The sequence below is a fragment of the Labeo rohita genome, chromosome 21 (assembly GCF_022985175.1).
Source record: "Labeo rohita strain BAU-BD-2019 chromosome 21, IGBB_LRoh.1.0, whole genome shotgun sequence".
Classification (NCBI taxonomy): Eukaryota; Metazoa; Chordata; class Actinopteri; order Cypriniformes; family Cyprinidae; genus Labeo; species Labeo rohita.
Window position 1 is genome coordinate 27,058,053 of NC_066889.1, and position 16,237 is coordinate 27,074,289.

The window sequence follows — 16,237 nt, forward strand, 5'->3', positions numbered from 1 at the left end:
TTACTTAAAATTGATCTTAAAATATATGTTTATTATTATTATTATTATTATTATTATTTTAAATAGATTTTTGGGGTAAAAATGTAGATGTCTTTACTGTTACATTCGATTAAATTTAATTAATTCTTGCTGAATAAAACATTAATTTCGTGCAAATATAAAATATTTTAAATCTCGCAGATGCTTGCCAATTACTTAAAAAATTATCTTAAAATTTATGTGTATTATTATTATTATTTTAAATAGATTTTTGTTTGGTAAAAATTCAGATGTCTTTACTGTTACATTTGATCAAATTGAATGCATTCTTGCTGAATAAAACATTATTTCTTGCAAATAATAAATATTTTAAATCTTGCAGATGCTAGCCAGTTACTTAAAAGTTTATCTTAAAATTTATGTGTAACTTAAAAGTGAAGTGTGCAACTTCACACACCTATATATTAATGCAATAAAATACACAATAAAAATAAGTCTTACTCGGTATTGTTTTCCAGTCAAAATTTTTCAGTCTTGTTTTCCAGTAAAAATATCTAAACATCCTTAAACAAAATTACATTTTTATTAAGGTTTATGTTTTTTTTAATAATAAAAAAAAGTAATTCAATTGTAAAACAAGTTTATATTTCTTGCATATCCATTAGATATACTTATTTAGTACAATATACAGGCACCCCTGAGCACCAATGTTTTCGATGTAAAATGTTATGAGCAAAATTGAGATGCAACTTTGCAATCTAGGTAAAGCAACTTAAGCTGACATGGTTCATCAGACTGAAGCTATCCAGGGGGAGACGAGTTGTGTTATTAATGCATGTCACAGCGGGATTATGGGAAATCCTACCTCAGAGTGTGCGAATAACATTGGAATGTTCACAATCCAGGAACACGGAGCAAAACACACATGACAGATGAACTGCGAGTGAACTAGACGTTATTAACATCCTAAAAGAAGATCCTTCTAAGAACCGACTGCAGTGTTATGGAAAAATCAACCAAGTGAAAGAGAAACCTGAAAGAGAATTTAAGATGGCATCTTTTTGAATCTTTGTCCCAAGACGCATATTCACTTCCTGTAATCATTCCATAAATACCTAATGCATGTGTACAATAACACGTACACACAACTGCTATAAACTGTTGGGTGGGCCTTCGACACTCTTGTCTTGTTTCCATCTTTATTAATAGTTTTGTTTCGTTTTTTTACACAAAACATCTCAAACTCGCTCAGTTTCTAGAAAAATCTAATTAGGAATAGATAATCTAAAAGCATCTTTTTTCTTTCAGGGCTTGTGTAGCATTACGACGTCCATGACCACATATTTGGAGCACAGGCGTGTGTGGAGCATCCAAAACAAGCACTTAAACTACAGCAGGTAATCTCTAAAATCTGGTGGGTTTGAGGGTGGCAACTAAACACGGACAAAATGAAGTCACGCTCAGTATCTGTGTTTAGATGAGAAGGGTGGTAATATTGTGCACGCTATCTGTCGGTTTGTCTTTGGGGCGATCAGCGCGCCATCTGTCGGACCAATGGAAAAATTTATTTCCTTTTGCATATATTTATGTATTTGAAATGAGAGAATATTTTAGATTATGATTAAATGTTTACATATACAAAACTGTTCAAAAGTTTTGGGGTCATTTGTTTTTGAAAGAAGACTTTTATGCTCATCAAGGCTGCATTTATTTGATAAAAATGCAGTAAAATCAGTAAAATTGTGAAATATTATTACAATTCAAAATAGCTATTTTCTATTTGAATATATTGTAAAATGTAATTTATTTCTTTGATCAAAACTGAATTTTCAGCATCATTACTCCAGTCTCTAGTGTCACATGATTCTTCAGAAATCATTCTAATATGCTGATTTGATGCTCAAGAAATATTTCTATTATTATCAATATTGAAAACAGTTGCTGCATAATATTTTCTTTAACATTATAAATTCTTTACTGTCACTTTTGCATCCTTGCATTCTAAAAGTATTAATTTCTTAAAAAAAAAATCTTTCAGATGCTAAGCATATGAAAGGAAGTGTATTTCTAAAAACACACAAACATACAACATACAAACTGTCTGATGCCAACTGGGTTCCTGTTTTAATGTAAGTCTGTCTTTTATTCTGCCATCATGCCCAAATTCAACTCCTCGACCTTTCCATGAAGGCCTTTTTTGGATAAAAGTAAGATTAGGATCGGGCAGTCTCGCTATTTAGAGCATCTGTACACAGTACTCCAGTTTTATTTAAACACAGAAAGAGAAAAGTTCAGAAAAAAGGAAAAAGTTCATTCTGGCATGCGAGACAACAGCATAATCTTGCCATTTTCCAAAAATCCCCTTAAAACCCCCACAAACAACTCAATAATAATGGATTTAGTGTAAACAGAGACGGGATGCACCGACAGTTACCCCTGACGTGAGTGACTGGAAGTCATAAATCTAAATCCACTTCCACTTCCCGTAAAAAACACATTTGTTTCCTGTTTCAAAAATAAAAGTGAGATTCTGTTTCCTTTGAAACACCTCGATGAATCACCTCGTGTGTGCACATCACGGATATTATAGTTAGCTAAAACTAAAACTATAAAACATTTACGTTACTTAAAGGGGTCATCGGATGCCCATTTTCCAAAGTTGATGCTTTGGTTAAAAATTCTCAGTGGTAGTGTATATAACACCTTTTTTACCTTGCCAAAATCAGCTCTGCAAAAATCATCCTGTTCTGGTCGAGGTTGCTTTAAATGTTAATACACAAACAAACGTCACAAACAAACGTAATCCACTGCATCTTCAGCGGCTTAGATGTCAGGAGTAAATGATGACCACTATGATCATTATTACATCCAGCAACACAACACCTCAGTCACTTACATCCCTGCTCCGGCATCGAAACAATGGAGGTCGGACTGTTACAGCTGATCTGAGGTAAGACGCTCATGTCAATCAACTATCATGGGCTCGATTTGAAAAAGGGCATATTACTTTTACAGATTAATTAAAAACCAGTGCATGGATTTTTATCATTATAGGGTAGATTTGTACATACACTGCCAACACACATTAATGTTTAAACAACATGAAAAAGTGAACTTTGCATCCAATGACCCCTTTAAAATGAAATAAACTTTAGCTGAAATAAAATATATATTTTTTTTTTTAAAAAAGCTTTTTTTATTTTAGCCAGTTGACAGGTAAACATTTTTCATTTTCATTTAATTTAACTAAAACTACACCTGAACTAAAAAAAAAATTACTTCAATAAAATAAAATAAAATAAATAAATACATAAATAAATAACTTTAAAATTTAATTAAAAAAAAAAAAAATTAACTATTAATAAAAACTATAATAGTATCTTAATAATACTAAAACAACTCAGGTGCAGATGCAAGCAGGTCTGACCAAACACAAAGACCAACAGGGTTGAGCTCTTCACACATGCACACCTGTTTTTGATGCGTAGTTTCACTCCTCCGCTGCATCTGCTGTCTCTGGAAGGACTGAGAGGACGCGGGTCAGAACAGCAAGGGCCTGGACAACACTCTCTACAAACACAAACAGAAGTTTAACTTAGACATGTGCTCTTTATAAATCACAGACAGTTAAAGCGCTCACATTTGGAAAACAAACCGCTCTTTTTTTTAAAGTAAAACAAGGTTGATGCATGATCATCCAAACGTCCTGCTCTGTTTTCTTAGACTATTTAAATAAAACTGTAAGAACTTGTTAAAGGAACACTCCACTTTTTTTGAAAATAGGCTCATTTTCGAACTCCCTTAGAGTTAAATAGTTGAGTTTTACCGTTTTCGAATCAGCAGGAGGCGCAATGATATTACGCAGCCGTTAACTCTGCCGGCTGCAACTCTGCATGTACACAAACTTAGTGCCGGTCACTTTCAGGCGCTGCGTAATATTATTTTGCCTGCTGCACCCATTGTACGGAAGCAAAGTTCCTTGATTATTATGCCAGAATGAAAGTATAGTTCCTAGCCATATCAGCTTAGAAAATCGCAACTTTTCATTTTCCGTCAGTCTTAGTCCACGATCTAACTACAGAAGAGTCAAGTTTTAAATACGAAAAATATCGTAATTATATATGGTCATTTTTGAGCGAGATGCTATCGGTCTAATCAGATTCGATGATCTATGCTAAGCTATGCTAAAAGTGCTACCGCCAGACCTGGAGATCGGCTGAATGGATTCGAAAACAGTAAAACTCAACTGTTTAACTCTAGGCGAGTTGGACAATGAGCCTATTTTCAAAAAAGTGGAGTGTTCCTTTAAGAGATTGTCATGGTTATGACGTCATTACAAACAGAAGCTCATTAAGTTAAAAACAGGTCAACAGGTGTGAATGCCACCTAGGAAGTGCATGTGATGGACATGACTAAACTGGTCTAATTAAACAGGGCTTGACCTGCGAGTGCAAAAATATGCAATTTTGCACATCCCTAGTCTAGACGGTATGAGTGCACTGGTTAATCTGTAAAAGACACATGTCTGTTTGTCTTTAAACCATATATTTTTGGACAATCAGTGTTGGCCAGAGAGTGAGAGAACAGACTCTCTTTTAACATGTTCACGTGAGTGTATTGTTGTGGCCGTATTTGACAAAGGAGGTGCCATCCGGTCCATTCACCACATGCTCACATGGATGTTGCATACAATAGAATTTTTATTAGAAGGACAGGATACATAGATAAGTTATTATTATTATTATTTTTTAATTGCTTAATATTTTTGTGGAACTTGAGATTTGAATTTGAAAATTTGAATTTGAAATTGAATAGAAAGTTCAAAAGAAGAGCATTTACTCTAACAGTCAAAAGTTTTTGAACAGTAAGATTTTTAATGTTTTTTTTAAAAAGTCTCTTTTGCTCACCAAGTACAGCAAAAACTGTAAAAATGTGAAATATTTTTACTATTTAAAATAGCAGTTTTCTATTTGAATATATTTAAAAATAAAATGTATTCCTGTGATTTCAAAGCTGAGTTTTTTGCATCATTACTCCAGTCACATGATCCTTCAGAAATCCTTCTAATATTCTGATTTGCTGCTCAAAAACATGTATTATTATTATGTTGAAAAAGTAGATTATTTTCAGGTTTCTTTGATGAATAGAACGTTCAGAAGAACAGAATTTATCTTTTGTAACATTATAAATGTCTTTATCATCACTTATCATCAGTTTAAAGCATCCATGCTAAATTAAAGAATTAGTTTATACAATTTCTTTCTCCAAAAAAAAAAAAAAAAATTACAAAAATTACTTTTAATTTCAGATAAATGCTGATCTTTGGATTTTTCTATTCATCAAATAATCCTGAAAAAATGTACTCAGCTGTTTTAAATGTTAATAATAATAATAATAATTTTTATTCAACAGCAATTCAGCATATTGGAATAATTTCTGAAGGATCATGTGACACTGAAGACTGGAGTAATGATACTGAAAATTTAGCTTTGATCACAGGAATAAATTACATTTTAAAATACATACAAATAGAAAGCTGTTTTTTTAAATAGTAAAAATATTTCACAATATTACTGCTTTTGCTGTATTTTGAATCAAATAAATGCAGGTTAGGTGAGCAGAAGAGACTTAAAAAGCTTTTGGCTGGCAGTGTATATGAAATAAAAATCTTTTGTAACATTATAATTATTTGTAACTATTGATTTATTTAATGCATCCTTGCTGAAAAAAAGTATAAGCTTCTTTAAAAAAATTACATGATGAAAACAAAATTACAAAGCATTTTTAATGACAAGTGCTTTGAAGCCATATATTTTTATGTGTCAGGTTGAGTATGATGATTATCTATTGCACATACTGCAACTATAAGAGCTTACACAGCAAAACAGCAGCCAGAGGCCCTCTGATCTCACTGAGAAACGCTCGTAATGTTGACACAGCATTCCTATAGTTAGGAAGGGTGTCATCACGCTCTTTTTAAAGGGTTTTTGAAAGCTCTAACACGCTGCTAATAAAAGACAACACAAAGACATTTCAAACTTAATACAAACTTTTACTTAAAGGAACAGTGTAGCTAAAAAAAAACAAAAAAAACAAAACAAAAAACCCTTAAAATCTCTAAACCTGTATGCATGTCTTTATTCAGCAGAACACAAAAGATATTTATTGGTAACTAAACAATTTTGGTTCCTGTTGACTTACATTGTATGGACAAAAAACAATGGAAGACAATGGAAACAGAAACTGTTTGATTATTGACATTCTTCAAAATATATTCTTTTGTGTTCAGCAGAATAAAGAAATGCATACAGGTTTGCAATGACGTAAGTGTGAGTAAATGATAAGTGGTGGAGTATCCCTTTTTCACCGTGTGGAAAAGAGCAGCTCGAACATTTTGCTAAACAACATGAGCGTGAGAAATATTTTTAAGGACTATCCCTTTAAAAGCGAACAGCATGCCGCATACCTCTCTTTCTAATGTTCTTTCTCTTTTAAAGCTTGATTTATCACTTTTTCTTCAGAAGGGTGTGATCGGCCCGACTGCTGTAGGTATGCATCGGCTCTGAGCTGCTTCAGAGGAGACCTTCTTCTAATTATATCTCTATTAATCACTTTAAGTGGCCTGTGAAATATAGGGAGGTTTACTGAAGCTGAGAGTCTCGGATCAGCACGTTAACGATCCAGGATTTTAAAGCCAGCGTGTGCATCTCTGAACTCTTCTGCTCAAATGCCCCCAGCATTCCTCGCATACCTGCCCCCCGGAGGACCTCGCTGGTCACCATAGAGACGTGAGCAGCATGCAACTTCCTGTAAACCTCAAACCCCCAATGCTGCTTACGGATACACTAGCCTACAAAAGCTTGGGGTCAGTGTGTTTTTTTTTTTTTTTTTTAGTAAAGAAATAATACTTGCATTCAGCAGGGATGCACTCAACTGATTAAAAGTGACATTAAAGACATTTATAATGTTACAAAAGATTTGTATAATCAGAAATGTTTCTTGAGCAGCAAATCAGCATATTAGAATGATTTCTGAAGAATCATGTGACATTGAAAACTGAAGTAATGATGCTAAAAATTCTGCATTGCATCACTAGAATAAATTGCATTTGAACATATATTCAAATAGAAATCAGTTATTTTAAATCACAATAATATTTCACAATTTTACAGTTTTCACTGTATTTTTGAACAAATAAATACAGCCTTGGTGAGCAGAAGAGACTTTGAAAACATTAAAAAATGTTTTTTTTTTAAATAAAAAAAGTTTGCCAATGCATGTAATACAAAATATTAAACTTGTACGCATTAAAAATACATATAAATGAACACTCTAATAGGGTGACCTGAGAAATATGTAGGAAGCAGAGATAATTCTATTTGAGCCTTGTCTCTTTTGACTTAAGACTTAATAACCACCTATCAATCTCAGAACAAAAGGTACAAAAGTTGTTACTGGGGCGGTACCTTTTCAAAAGCTACTAATATGTCCTTTTAAGGTAATACTATGTAAACTTAAGCTACTAACATGTACTTTTAAGGTACTAATGTGGACTCTTTAGTGGCTAATATGGTACAAAGGTATACCTTTTTCAAAAGTATCATCCCAGTTACAGCTTTTGTGCCTTTTTTTCTGAGAGTGTAGCAACTACCAGAACACCATAACAATTGCATAGCATTGTGCTGAAACAACACACCTCAGCAAAAACTGCATAGCATCACCTTTGCACAGGGCTCTACAGTGCGACCATTTCAGTCGCATTTGCGACTACTACGTGCGACTATGAAAAAATATTTAGGAGCACCAGTGCAACCAGTACGTGTTTCTGTAATCTATCACAGACATATCTCACAAATCCATTCATAAACAAAGTGTAGACAGGGTGTAAATAAGAGATTCATTGTGCAGAGCTTCGTTGATTGTAATGGAACTTTGTGACATTGCAATGAATTAAGATGAGTGACAGCTTTTAATGATTTTTAATGAGTTTGTAAATGAGATACTGATTTACAGTTAAATAAACAAGTAGTTAATATTAAGTGATTTTCATTGTTTGATTTTGCTTTTTCGTCATCAAAAATAGTTGAAACAAGTCACAACTGCCGCTGCGCATCTCCATTCAAAGACAACAGTGTTTTGTTTATGAATGAACGTGATTTTTTAAACGAATTTAGTGAATAAATCAGAGGTTCGAATGAATCGAATGAATGAATGATTCTGTAATCAAACCAGTGACTTGCTGCCACCTACTGGCAGCTTTGGTTTTATTTTTAAAGTATTTTTTCAGTTATTTAAATCATTTAATATTTCTATATAGTTATCTCGACATGGATTTATGAATTTGATTGCATTCGTCCCACCTCTGAGCTTCATTAAACAGAAAATACACCTACATGCCGCTTTTGTGGTGTTCTGTGCCGCCTCTGTAGTACAAATGAATTTTGTTAATACTGATTTCATTTGATTGGTAACTTTTTATTCTTATTCTACTTGTTCTAATTCTGTTGTTTTAATTAGCAAATTTAAAAAGCTTATAAAATGTAATTTAAAAAAAAAAAAAAAAAGACATAAAAGATGACATACTTAGATAAAGGTAAAAACAAAATTCCCCTGTAAATCACTTTAAGAAGTCAAAAATCACCTCGTAATGGGAAGACTAATTTTTAATCAGATTTGTTGATTGTTGATTAGAAGGTGCTCCTAAAATTTTGACTGTGCTCCTGAATTGCTACTTTACAAATTACAGGGTCAAATTGCTTTATATGAGTATTGTGCCTGCAAAAGTCTAATAATTTGTTTAAACTACACTTTACTGTTGTTGTCGTCATCCTGTGTGTGTGTGTGTGTGTGTGTGTGTGTGTGTGTAAATATTCAATGCCACCCACACGCTTGACCCTTTTCTCACTGAAATGACCTCTTCTCTTGTTTACATGCATCTCGAGTGAAACGCACCCAACCACAACATCAGTCAGCCGTGCAATAATAAACGGATGCTCAAATGAAACTTCAGGCAAATTTTATTCATTAGTTTTTGGGGAGAAATCCATGGAATGTTGCAGATCAGATTTAAACATGGTAAACTGAGACAAAATACAATGCTTTAATCCACAGTTAAATGTTTTAGCAAATTAAATGCGATTGCACCAAAATTAAAGAATTAAAGATGTATGCATATAATGGAATTTTTATGTGCAGTTCAGGTCTAAATATTTTTTATTAGTGTATAATGCAACATCAACAACTTAAAGTAATTTCAACAACCCTATGCGGCCAGAAGATTGTTTTTTTGTCCTGAGATGCACTTCTAGCACACTTCAAATCTAGAAAACCGAGCTCTGCAAAACAAGGAGACGTTCCCTTTAAAACATGCCGTTCTCCTTGAACACACCCTTCACCTGTATTTAAAGATTCTGTGAAAGTGTTTAAAGCTAAACCAGCTTTACCCGCTGCAGGAATGCTATTAACAGCCAAGTGAGCAAATGCCGGAGAGAGCGAAAAAAGGAACAAAGAAACGAAAGAATTCATTTTGACAGACGCTGTTTCATCACTTGAAAAAAAAGAATGACAGTAAAGACCATTAGGCATTTAATAAGCCTTCTGTTGACATTCTTAAGGCTGTGCAACTAGGAATCTGATATTAGTGCTGATCAGGTGCAGTTTGTTCTCGTATAAAACAATGCAGCATCTTCCAAAACACCATTTAAGGATAAAGAGCCGACATATCTCTTTAGGTGATTAAAATAATCAGTGTAATCTATAAGAATGTTTATGCAAAACAGTTTCTATGCAAAACATAATATTAAGGAAGAAAGCCATCCTAGCAAATGCATAACAATGTGCTAAAAAGCACAAACAGCATGAACTCGCTCACATTGAGTCTCATTCGCTAATAACTGTGTAAAAAGTGTTGAAAATTTACAATGGATTTACAAATGTTCATACAAATGATAAATATGTTTTTATCATTCTTTTATAAAGATCCATAAATTGCATGCAATTAATATGCAGAATCTATGTCAGAGTCAATCCAGATAATCTGGATTAATTGATCATTTATAATAATAATAATAATAATAATAATAATAACTATTATTATTAAAGCTATTGTTATTAAAAGCTTTTATTAATATAATTATATTTTATATATAATTATATTTATAAATTATATAAACTATCCCAAAATTACTGTGGAATCACTTAGTTATTTTATTTAATTTCTAGAAATAGAGTAATATGGATTCATACATTTATAATAATAATAATAATAATAATAATATAATTATATTTTACATATAATTACATTTTTTAGTTATAAACGCTATGTTAGAAGTACTGTACAGTCACATGGTAATTAAATTTCTAGAAATGACATAATTAGATTAATTAACAATTAATAATAATTAGACATGTGTATTAATATGAATAATTATAATATAATAATTAATATAATATACATAAATCCATTAATTAAATGCATCATTTCTAATAAGAATAAGAACAAATGATAACTATTATTAATATATATATATATATATAATATTTAATTTATATAAAATTAAAACATTACCATTAAAAAAAAAACTGGAATTATCAACAATTTAACATAATAATAATAATAATAATAATAATGTTAAAATGTAAAAATTAAAATAATATAATAAAATTAAAAATGTGTAATGTATTAAAGTGTAAATTCATGCATTTTATGCATGAAAATGTTCATGCAAAGTTTTAGATGCATATTTAATGAACGAGACCCATTTTCATCAGAAAATCTCTTGTTTGCATCTTCTGGGCTGCTGGAGGACAGCGTTTCAGTTCATCTCCTCTGCATGCCTGCCCTCGGTCACTGAACACAACCCCCCGAATGAAAGAAAAACCAGGAACCTGATATCACAGGAGAACAGGAAGAGACAAAATACTCTGGCAGAGGAAGGGAACAAAGGGATACAGATGAAAAATAAGAGATGATAAAAAAAAAAAGCAACAGCACAAACGCTGCTCTAAATGGAATATTCACTTAGGAGATTAAGCGTTCTTTAGACTTTAAAGCCTCGCAAGAACTTCAACAAAGCTTGCTAATAAATTAAGTGACAACCAAACACGCTGACCTTTAGTGACGCCCTCTTATAAACAAACACGGTAACCTGACTTCACTACAATCTGGATGAAGAGCTCTTCCTTTATCCTGCACTGGCTCTATCGTTCTCTGTGTTTACAGCAACTCAGCTCATCTGACGCCAAAAAGGCTTAAGACCAAATCATAAACACAATTCTCATTCCTTAATGCCAGACAGTCGTCGCTAAATATTATCTTTTGTTTTATTATGCAGAGTGTTTAGCATTCTCTCATTTGTAGACAATAACTCTCATGAATGTTGCATCTAAATGCAGGTGCAAACCCATCCATCCACTTGACTCAAACAAACTTGCACATCAAAAACATAAGCACGAACACTTTTCCAAACACAGTCATATGTTAAGTAGATTAGGTAAATTCATTAGACAAGATAATAAATTGATATCTAGCTTTCCAAGCTACTCATAATTGACAATTTACAGTCGGTTAAATAATCTACCAATTCAAAACAACTGTTAGCTACACTTCGAGCTACAAACAAAAAGAAAACACTGAATCAGTGTAAAAAGTGTATATATATATATAGTACGTATATTGCTTTTTATATGAGATCAGATTATCACAGTTTGGTTTGTGCTCTTGTTTTAGACTTTTAATTTGTAGTTTTACATATATAATGAACAATGAGTGTTTTTGAAAAAGTGACTGATTACTGTTTGCATTAAATATAAATTTACTACTAAATTGAGCTGAATAATCAAACTAGAGCCGAAATTGAATTTGCTTCATAATTTATTCATTTTACAACAGTTTTTTTCCTATTCGTTAATGTGAAGCTGCTTTGAAATAATCTGTTGTATAAAGCGCTACATAAATAAATACATAAACCAAATATGACCAATAAACTGAGCTAAAAACTGACGAAAAGTAGCATGTAATATTTATATCAGTGAATAATTTTTTTGTAGTCTATTCAAAACAAACTCAACACAGACAAGCCTTTCATTTGCATATGGAAATGTGTTCATATGCAATTCTATGCAAAACAACAATCTGTAAGTAACCAATCTCAGACCCATCAGACCATGATCTCATATTCGTGGTCTGTAAATATTCAGCCAAACGCACCTGCAAGCTGCTCTTGTCCAGTGATCTGGTCACCAGTTCTTTTTATCCTTTTAATCACCTTTTAGCATTTGCAATTCACTTTAGTAGTCACAAGATGTGACTAATGAATTTGTAGCGATACAAGTATTCCATATAATCTTGCAATTAATAAGGTCATAAAACTGCATGCACAGTACGTAGAAAGGAATTAGAAAAATGTTGCTTTAAATAGTTTAAATCGAGTCACTGCCGTGACTTGCCAAGTACTCATTTATATAACGACAAATAAATCTAGTGCACTTTATTACAAACAAAGACACATTGTTCACTAAACAGCAGTGAGATCACATAAACACAGAGAAGTGCATGACAACCGGTGTTAAATTCAAGTATGTGAATGGGATCACTGTACCTGTGCTGACGGAGTATCAATGTGGCTGTTCTTCCGAATGCAAAAGTCTCAGACTGAACTAAATCTACCTGGAGTCAAACATCCAGAGCTACCAGAAATCAATCCCAGAGCAACATACTACAAAACGACAGTGACAGGGGAAGAACAACATCTCTGTCTTTCTCTCGCTCGCTTGTGATCAAACACTGGTGACACATCAGAGGCAAATTACTGCCGTCCTCTTGGCCAATCAGAAGAGCCGCAGGGCTGAATGAAAGCCACAGCGGTGATGTCACCGAGCAGGTTCCTCTTGTCCTGCCTTCAGGCTAACTCTCTCTCTCCCTCTCTGTTTTTTTTTTGTTTTTTTGTTCTCTGTCACTTTTCCTTGTTCAAGCTCATGCTAATGGATACTGAAATACTTTTACCTGCTGTGACTCAGCCAGTTTCATAACAGAGTTCATGTCCCTGTTTTCACTCTTCATCACGGGTTTAATGTGTCAGTACACGATTTTTATGTTGTGAAGGTATAAAGTGTGTATATATTTAAAAAAGGCCAAATATTACCTAATTTGATGAGGCTGAGTTCAAAAATAGAAATAAATTTGTAGCAAGATAACACACGTGCAAGTACGTAACTCAAACAGATTTTAAATAAAACTACCACTAAATAAAAAAATAAAAAGGTAATTTCAACTTTTTATGTCATAAATGCAGAACTGCAAGATAAAAAAGTCAAAATTGTGAGATATATAAATTCTTAGAGAAAGGTCAGAATTGTGTGAATGGTAAGATATAAATTCAGAATTCAGAATGTATTCTTGCAATTCCGGGTTTACAGCTCACAATTTCAGGTTTAAATTGCACAACTCCAAGTTTAAATCTCACAATTCCAAGTTTCAGTCTCAATTCCGAGTTCAAATCTCACAATTCTGAGTTTAAATGTCTATTCCGAGTTTAAATCTAACAATTCCGAGTTCAAATCTCACAATTCCATGTTTAAATATCAGAATTCGGAAGTTAAAATTTAATGATTCTGAGTTCAAATCTCACATTTCTGAGTTCAAATCTCACAATTCCGTGTTTAAACCTCACAATTCTGAGTTTAAATCCCAAAATTCTGAGTTTAAATCTCACAATTCTGAGTTTAAATCCCAAAATTCTGAGTTCAATTCCCAATTTCGAGTTAAAATTCCACCATTCCAAGTTCAATTCCGAGTTCAAATCTTACAATTCTGAGTTCCAAGTTTAAATCTCACACTTCCGAGTTCAAATCTCACAATTCCGAGTTTAAATCCCACAATTCTGAGTTTAAATCCCAATTTCGAGTTCAAATCCCACTATTACTAGTTCAAAGCTTCCAATTCCGAGTTTAAATCTCACAATTCCGACTTTAAATCTCAATTCCAAGTTTAAATCTCACAATTCTGAGTTTAAATCTCACAATTCGAATTTAAATCTCACAATTTCGAGTTCAAATCTTACAATTCTGAGTTCCAAGTTTAAATCTCACAATTCGAATTTATATCCCAAAATTCTGAGTTTAAATCTCACAATTCTGAGTTTAAATCCCAAAATTCTGAGTTTAATTCCCAATTTCGAGTTAAAATCCCACCAATCCAAGTTCAAATCTTCCAATTCCAAATTTAAATCTCACAGTTCTGAGTTCCAAGTTTAAATCTCACATTTCCGAGTTTAAATCCCACAATTCTGAGTTTAAATCGCAATTTTGAGTTCAAATCCCACCATTACTAGTTCAAAGCTTCCAATTCCGAGTTTAAATTTCAATTCCGAGTTTAAATCTCACAATTCCAAACTCAAATCTCACAATTCTGAGTTTAATTCCCAATTTCGAGTTCAAATCCCACCATTCCAAGTTCAAATCTTCCAATTCCAAGTTTAAATCTCACAGTTCTGAGTTCCAAGTTTAAATCTCACATTTCCGAGTTCAAATCTCACAATTCTGAGTTTAAATCCCACAATTCTGAGTTTAAATCCCAATTTTGAGTTCAAATCCCACCATTACTAGTTCAAAGCTTCCAATTCCGAGTTTAAATCTCAATTCCGAGTTTAAATCTCACAATTCCAAACTCAAATCTCACAATTCTGAGTTAAAATCTCACAATTCGAATTTAAATCTCACAATTCTGAGTTTAAAACTCACTATTCTAAGAATACAGATTTTTACACAAAATAAAAATTACGATTTTTAAGCCTGTTTCCACCACTGAATAAAAAAAATAAAAAGGTAACTGAAACTTTTTATCTCATAAATGCAAAACTGCAAGATATCAAATTTCAGTTCTGGAAATCTGGATTAGGCATAAAATAGTTAGCCTTCAGAATCATTCATACATGTGAAAATCATGAGAATTGAACAAACAGTTGTAATCTAGGAATCATGTCTTACTGTCAGTTTTTCTGCTGATAGAAGGAATAAATCAACCTCATCACCTTGCAAATGGTTGTCAAAAGCAAAAATGCTACAAAATGCATCATATTTTGCAAGAAAGTGTGACACACATGAGCAATACAGGCACTATTTTTGGAATCAGCAGACCAAAATGAGTACAAAAAGAAGTATTGGATTTCATTCAGCAGTGCGGTGTTATATATAAGGCTCTTGGATTGCTCTAACAGGTGGGAATAAGGGAAACCTGTCCTATTCCACACCTGTTTTGAATCCTGCGCCCTGCATCTGTGTGTAAGCCACCCGTCACCATAGCAACATACAAACCTTGACCACCACAAAGCACTCGGTCCAGACGACGGGGGAGGAATTGGCTACAAATTGTGTTTGTATGTGGGTGGAGGAGGGTGTTAACATCACAGAGGGGAATAAGACGTAATGAACAGCATCTGGGCCTGAAAGGCTAAAATTGTTTGCATTGGATGTGATTCTGACAGTGTGTCCCAACTAAACACTTTTCCAGCATCATATATTTGTTTGCCCTCCTTAAAAGCAAAATGCTAAGGCGAAGCAACAGCTAATAAGAGCATACAGTGTTTGATATTTATATACCTACACTGTGGGGGAAAAAAAAATCTTAACCAGTACTATTTTTAAGTAAAATAAAATAAGAAAGCATTGAGCATGTAATTTACCTTTATTCTTAAATCAATAAAAAAACTATTTGCTAAAATACTAGAAAAAATAAAATCCAAGATATATAATTAACTGAAAAAGTATTTTTATTTTTATTCATCTTTATTAATAAGGATGTTCAGACATTTTTATTGGCAAACCAGACAAAATGAAAATTATTTTATGCAACGTAGCATAAAAAGAAAAATAAATAAATCATTCAATAAATAAATAAATAAATAAATTAATTAATTAATCAGTGCACAAATTAATAAATTACTTAATTAATATGGTATGAATTAATGAATAGCAAGTTAATAAATCTTAAGCTTATAAATAAATGAATTAATAAAAACAAAATATATTAATAAAAAATAAAGGATGCATAAATCATTAAATAAACTAATGAATAAATTAATAAATAAGTTAATACATAAATGAATTAAAAATTAATCAGACTGAAAGTATGTATGAACAAATAATTGAACACATAAATAAACATTAATAAATAAACAATTAATAAGCTGATAAATAAATGAATTAACGAATGAATGCATAAAGTGAATGAATTAATAAATTAATTAATATGGTATGAATG

General features: G+C 32.3%; 1 protein-coding gene across 3 annotated transcripts in view; it reads right to left on the reverse strand.

Moving 5' to 3' along the window:
- The window catches only part of shroom3 (shroom family member 3), a 70,700-nt gene that overhangs the window by 26,723 nt on the left and 27,740 nt on the right, over positions 1–16,237 (reverse strand). For 2 of the 3 annotated variants that reach the window (XM_051093042.1, XM_051093044.1), the window contains one exon: positions 3,451–3,549. In XM_051093042.1, coding sequence (XP_050948999.1) covers positions 3,451–3,549 — 99 coding nt within the window. Of the gene's footprint in view, positions 1–3,450; positions 3,550–12,578; positions 12,757–16,237 lie in introns of those variants that run through there. The other variant, XM_051093045.1, reaches the window with a different exon arrangement.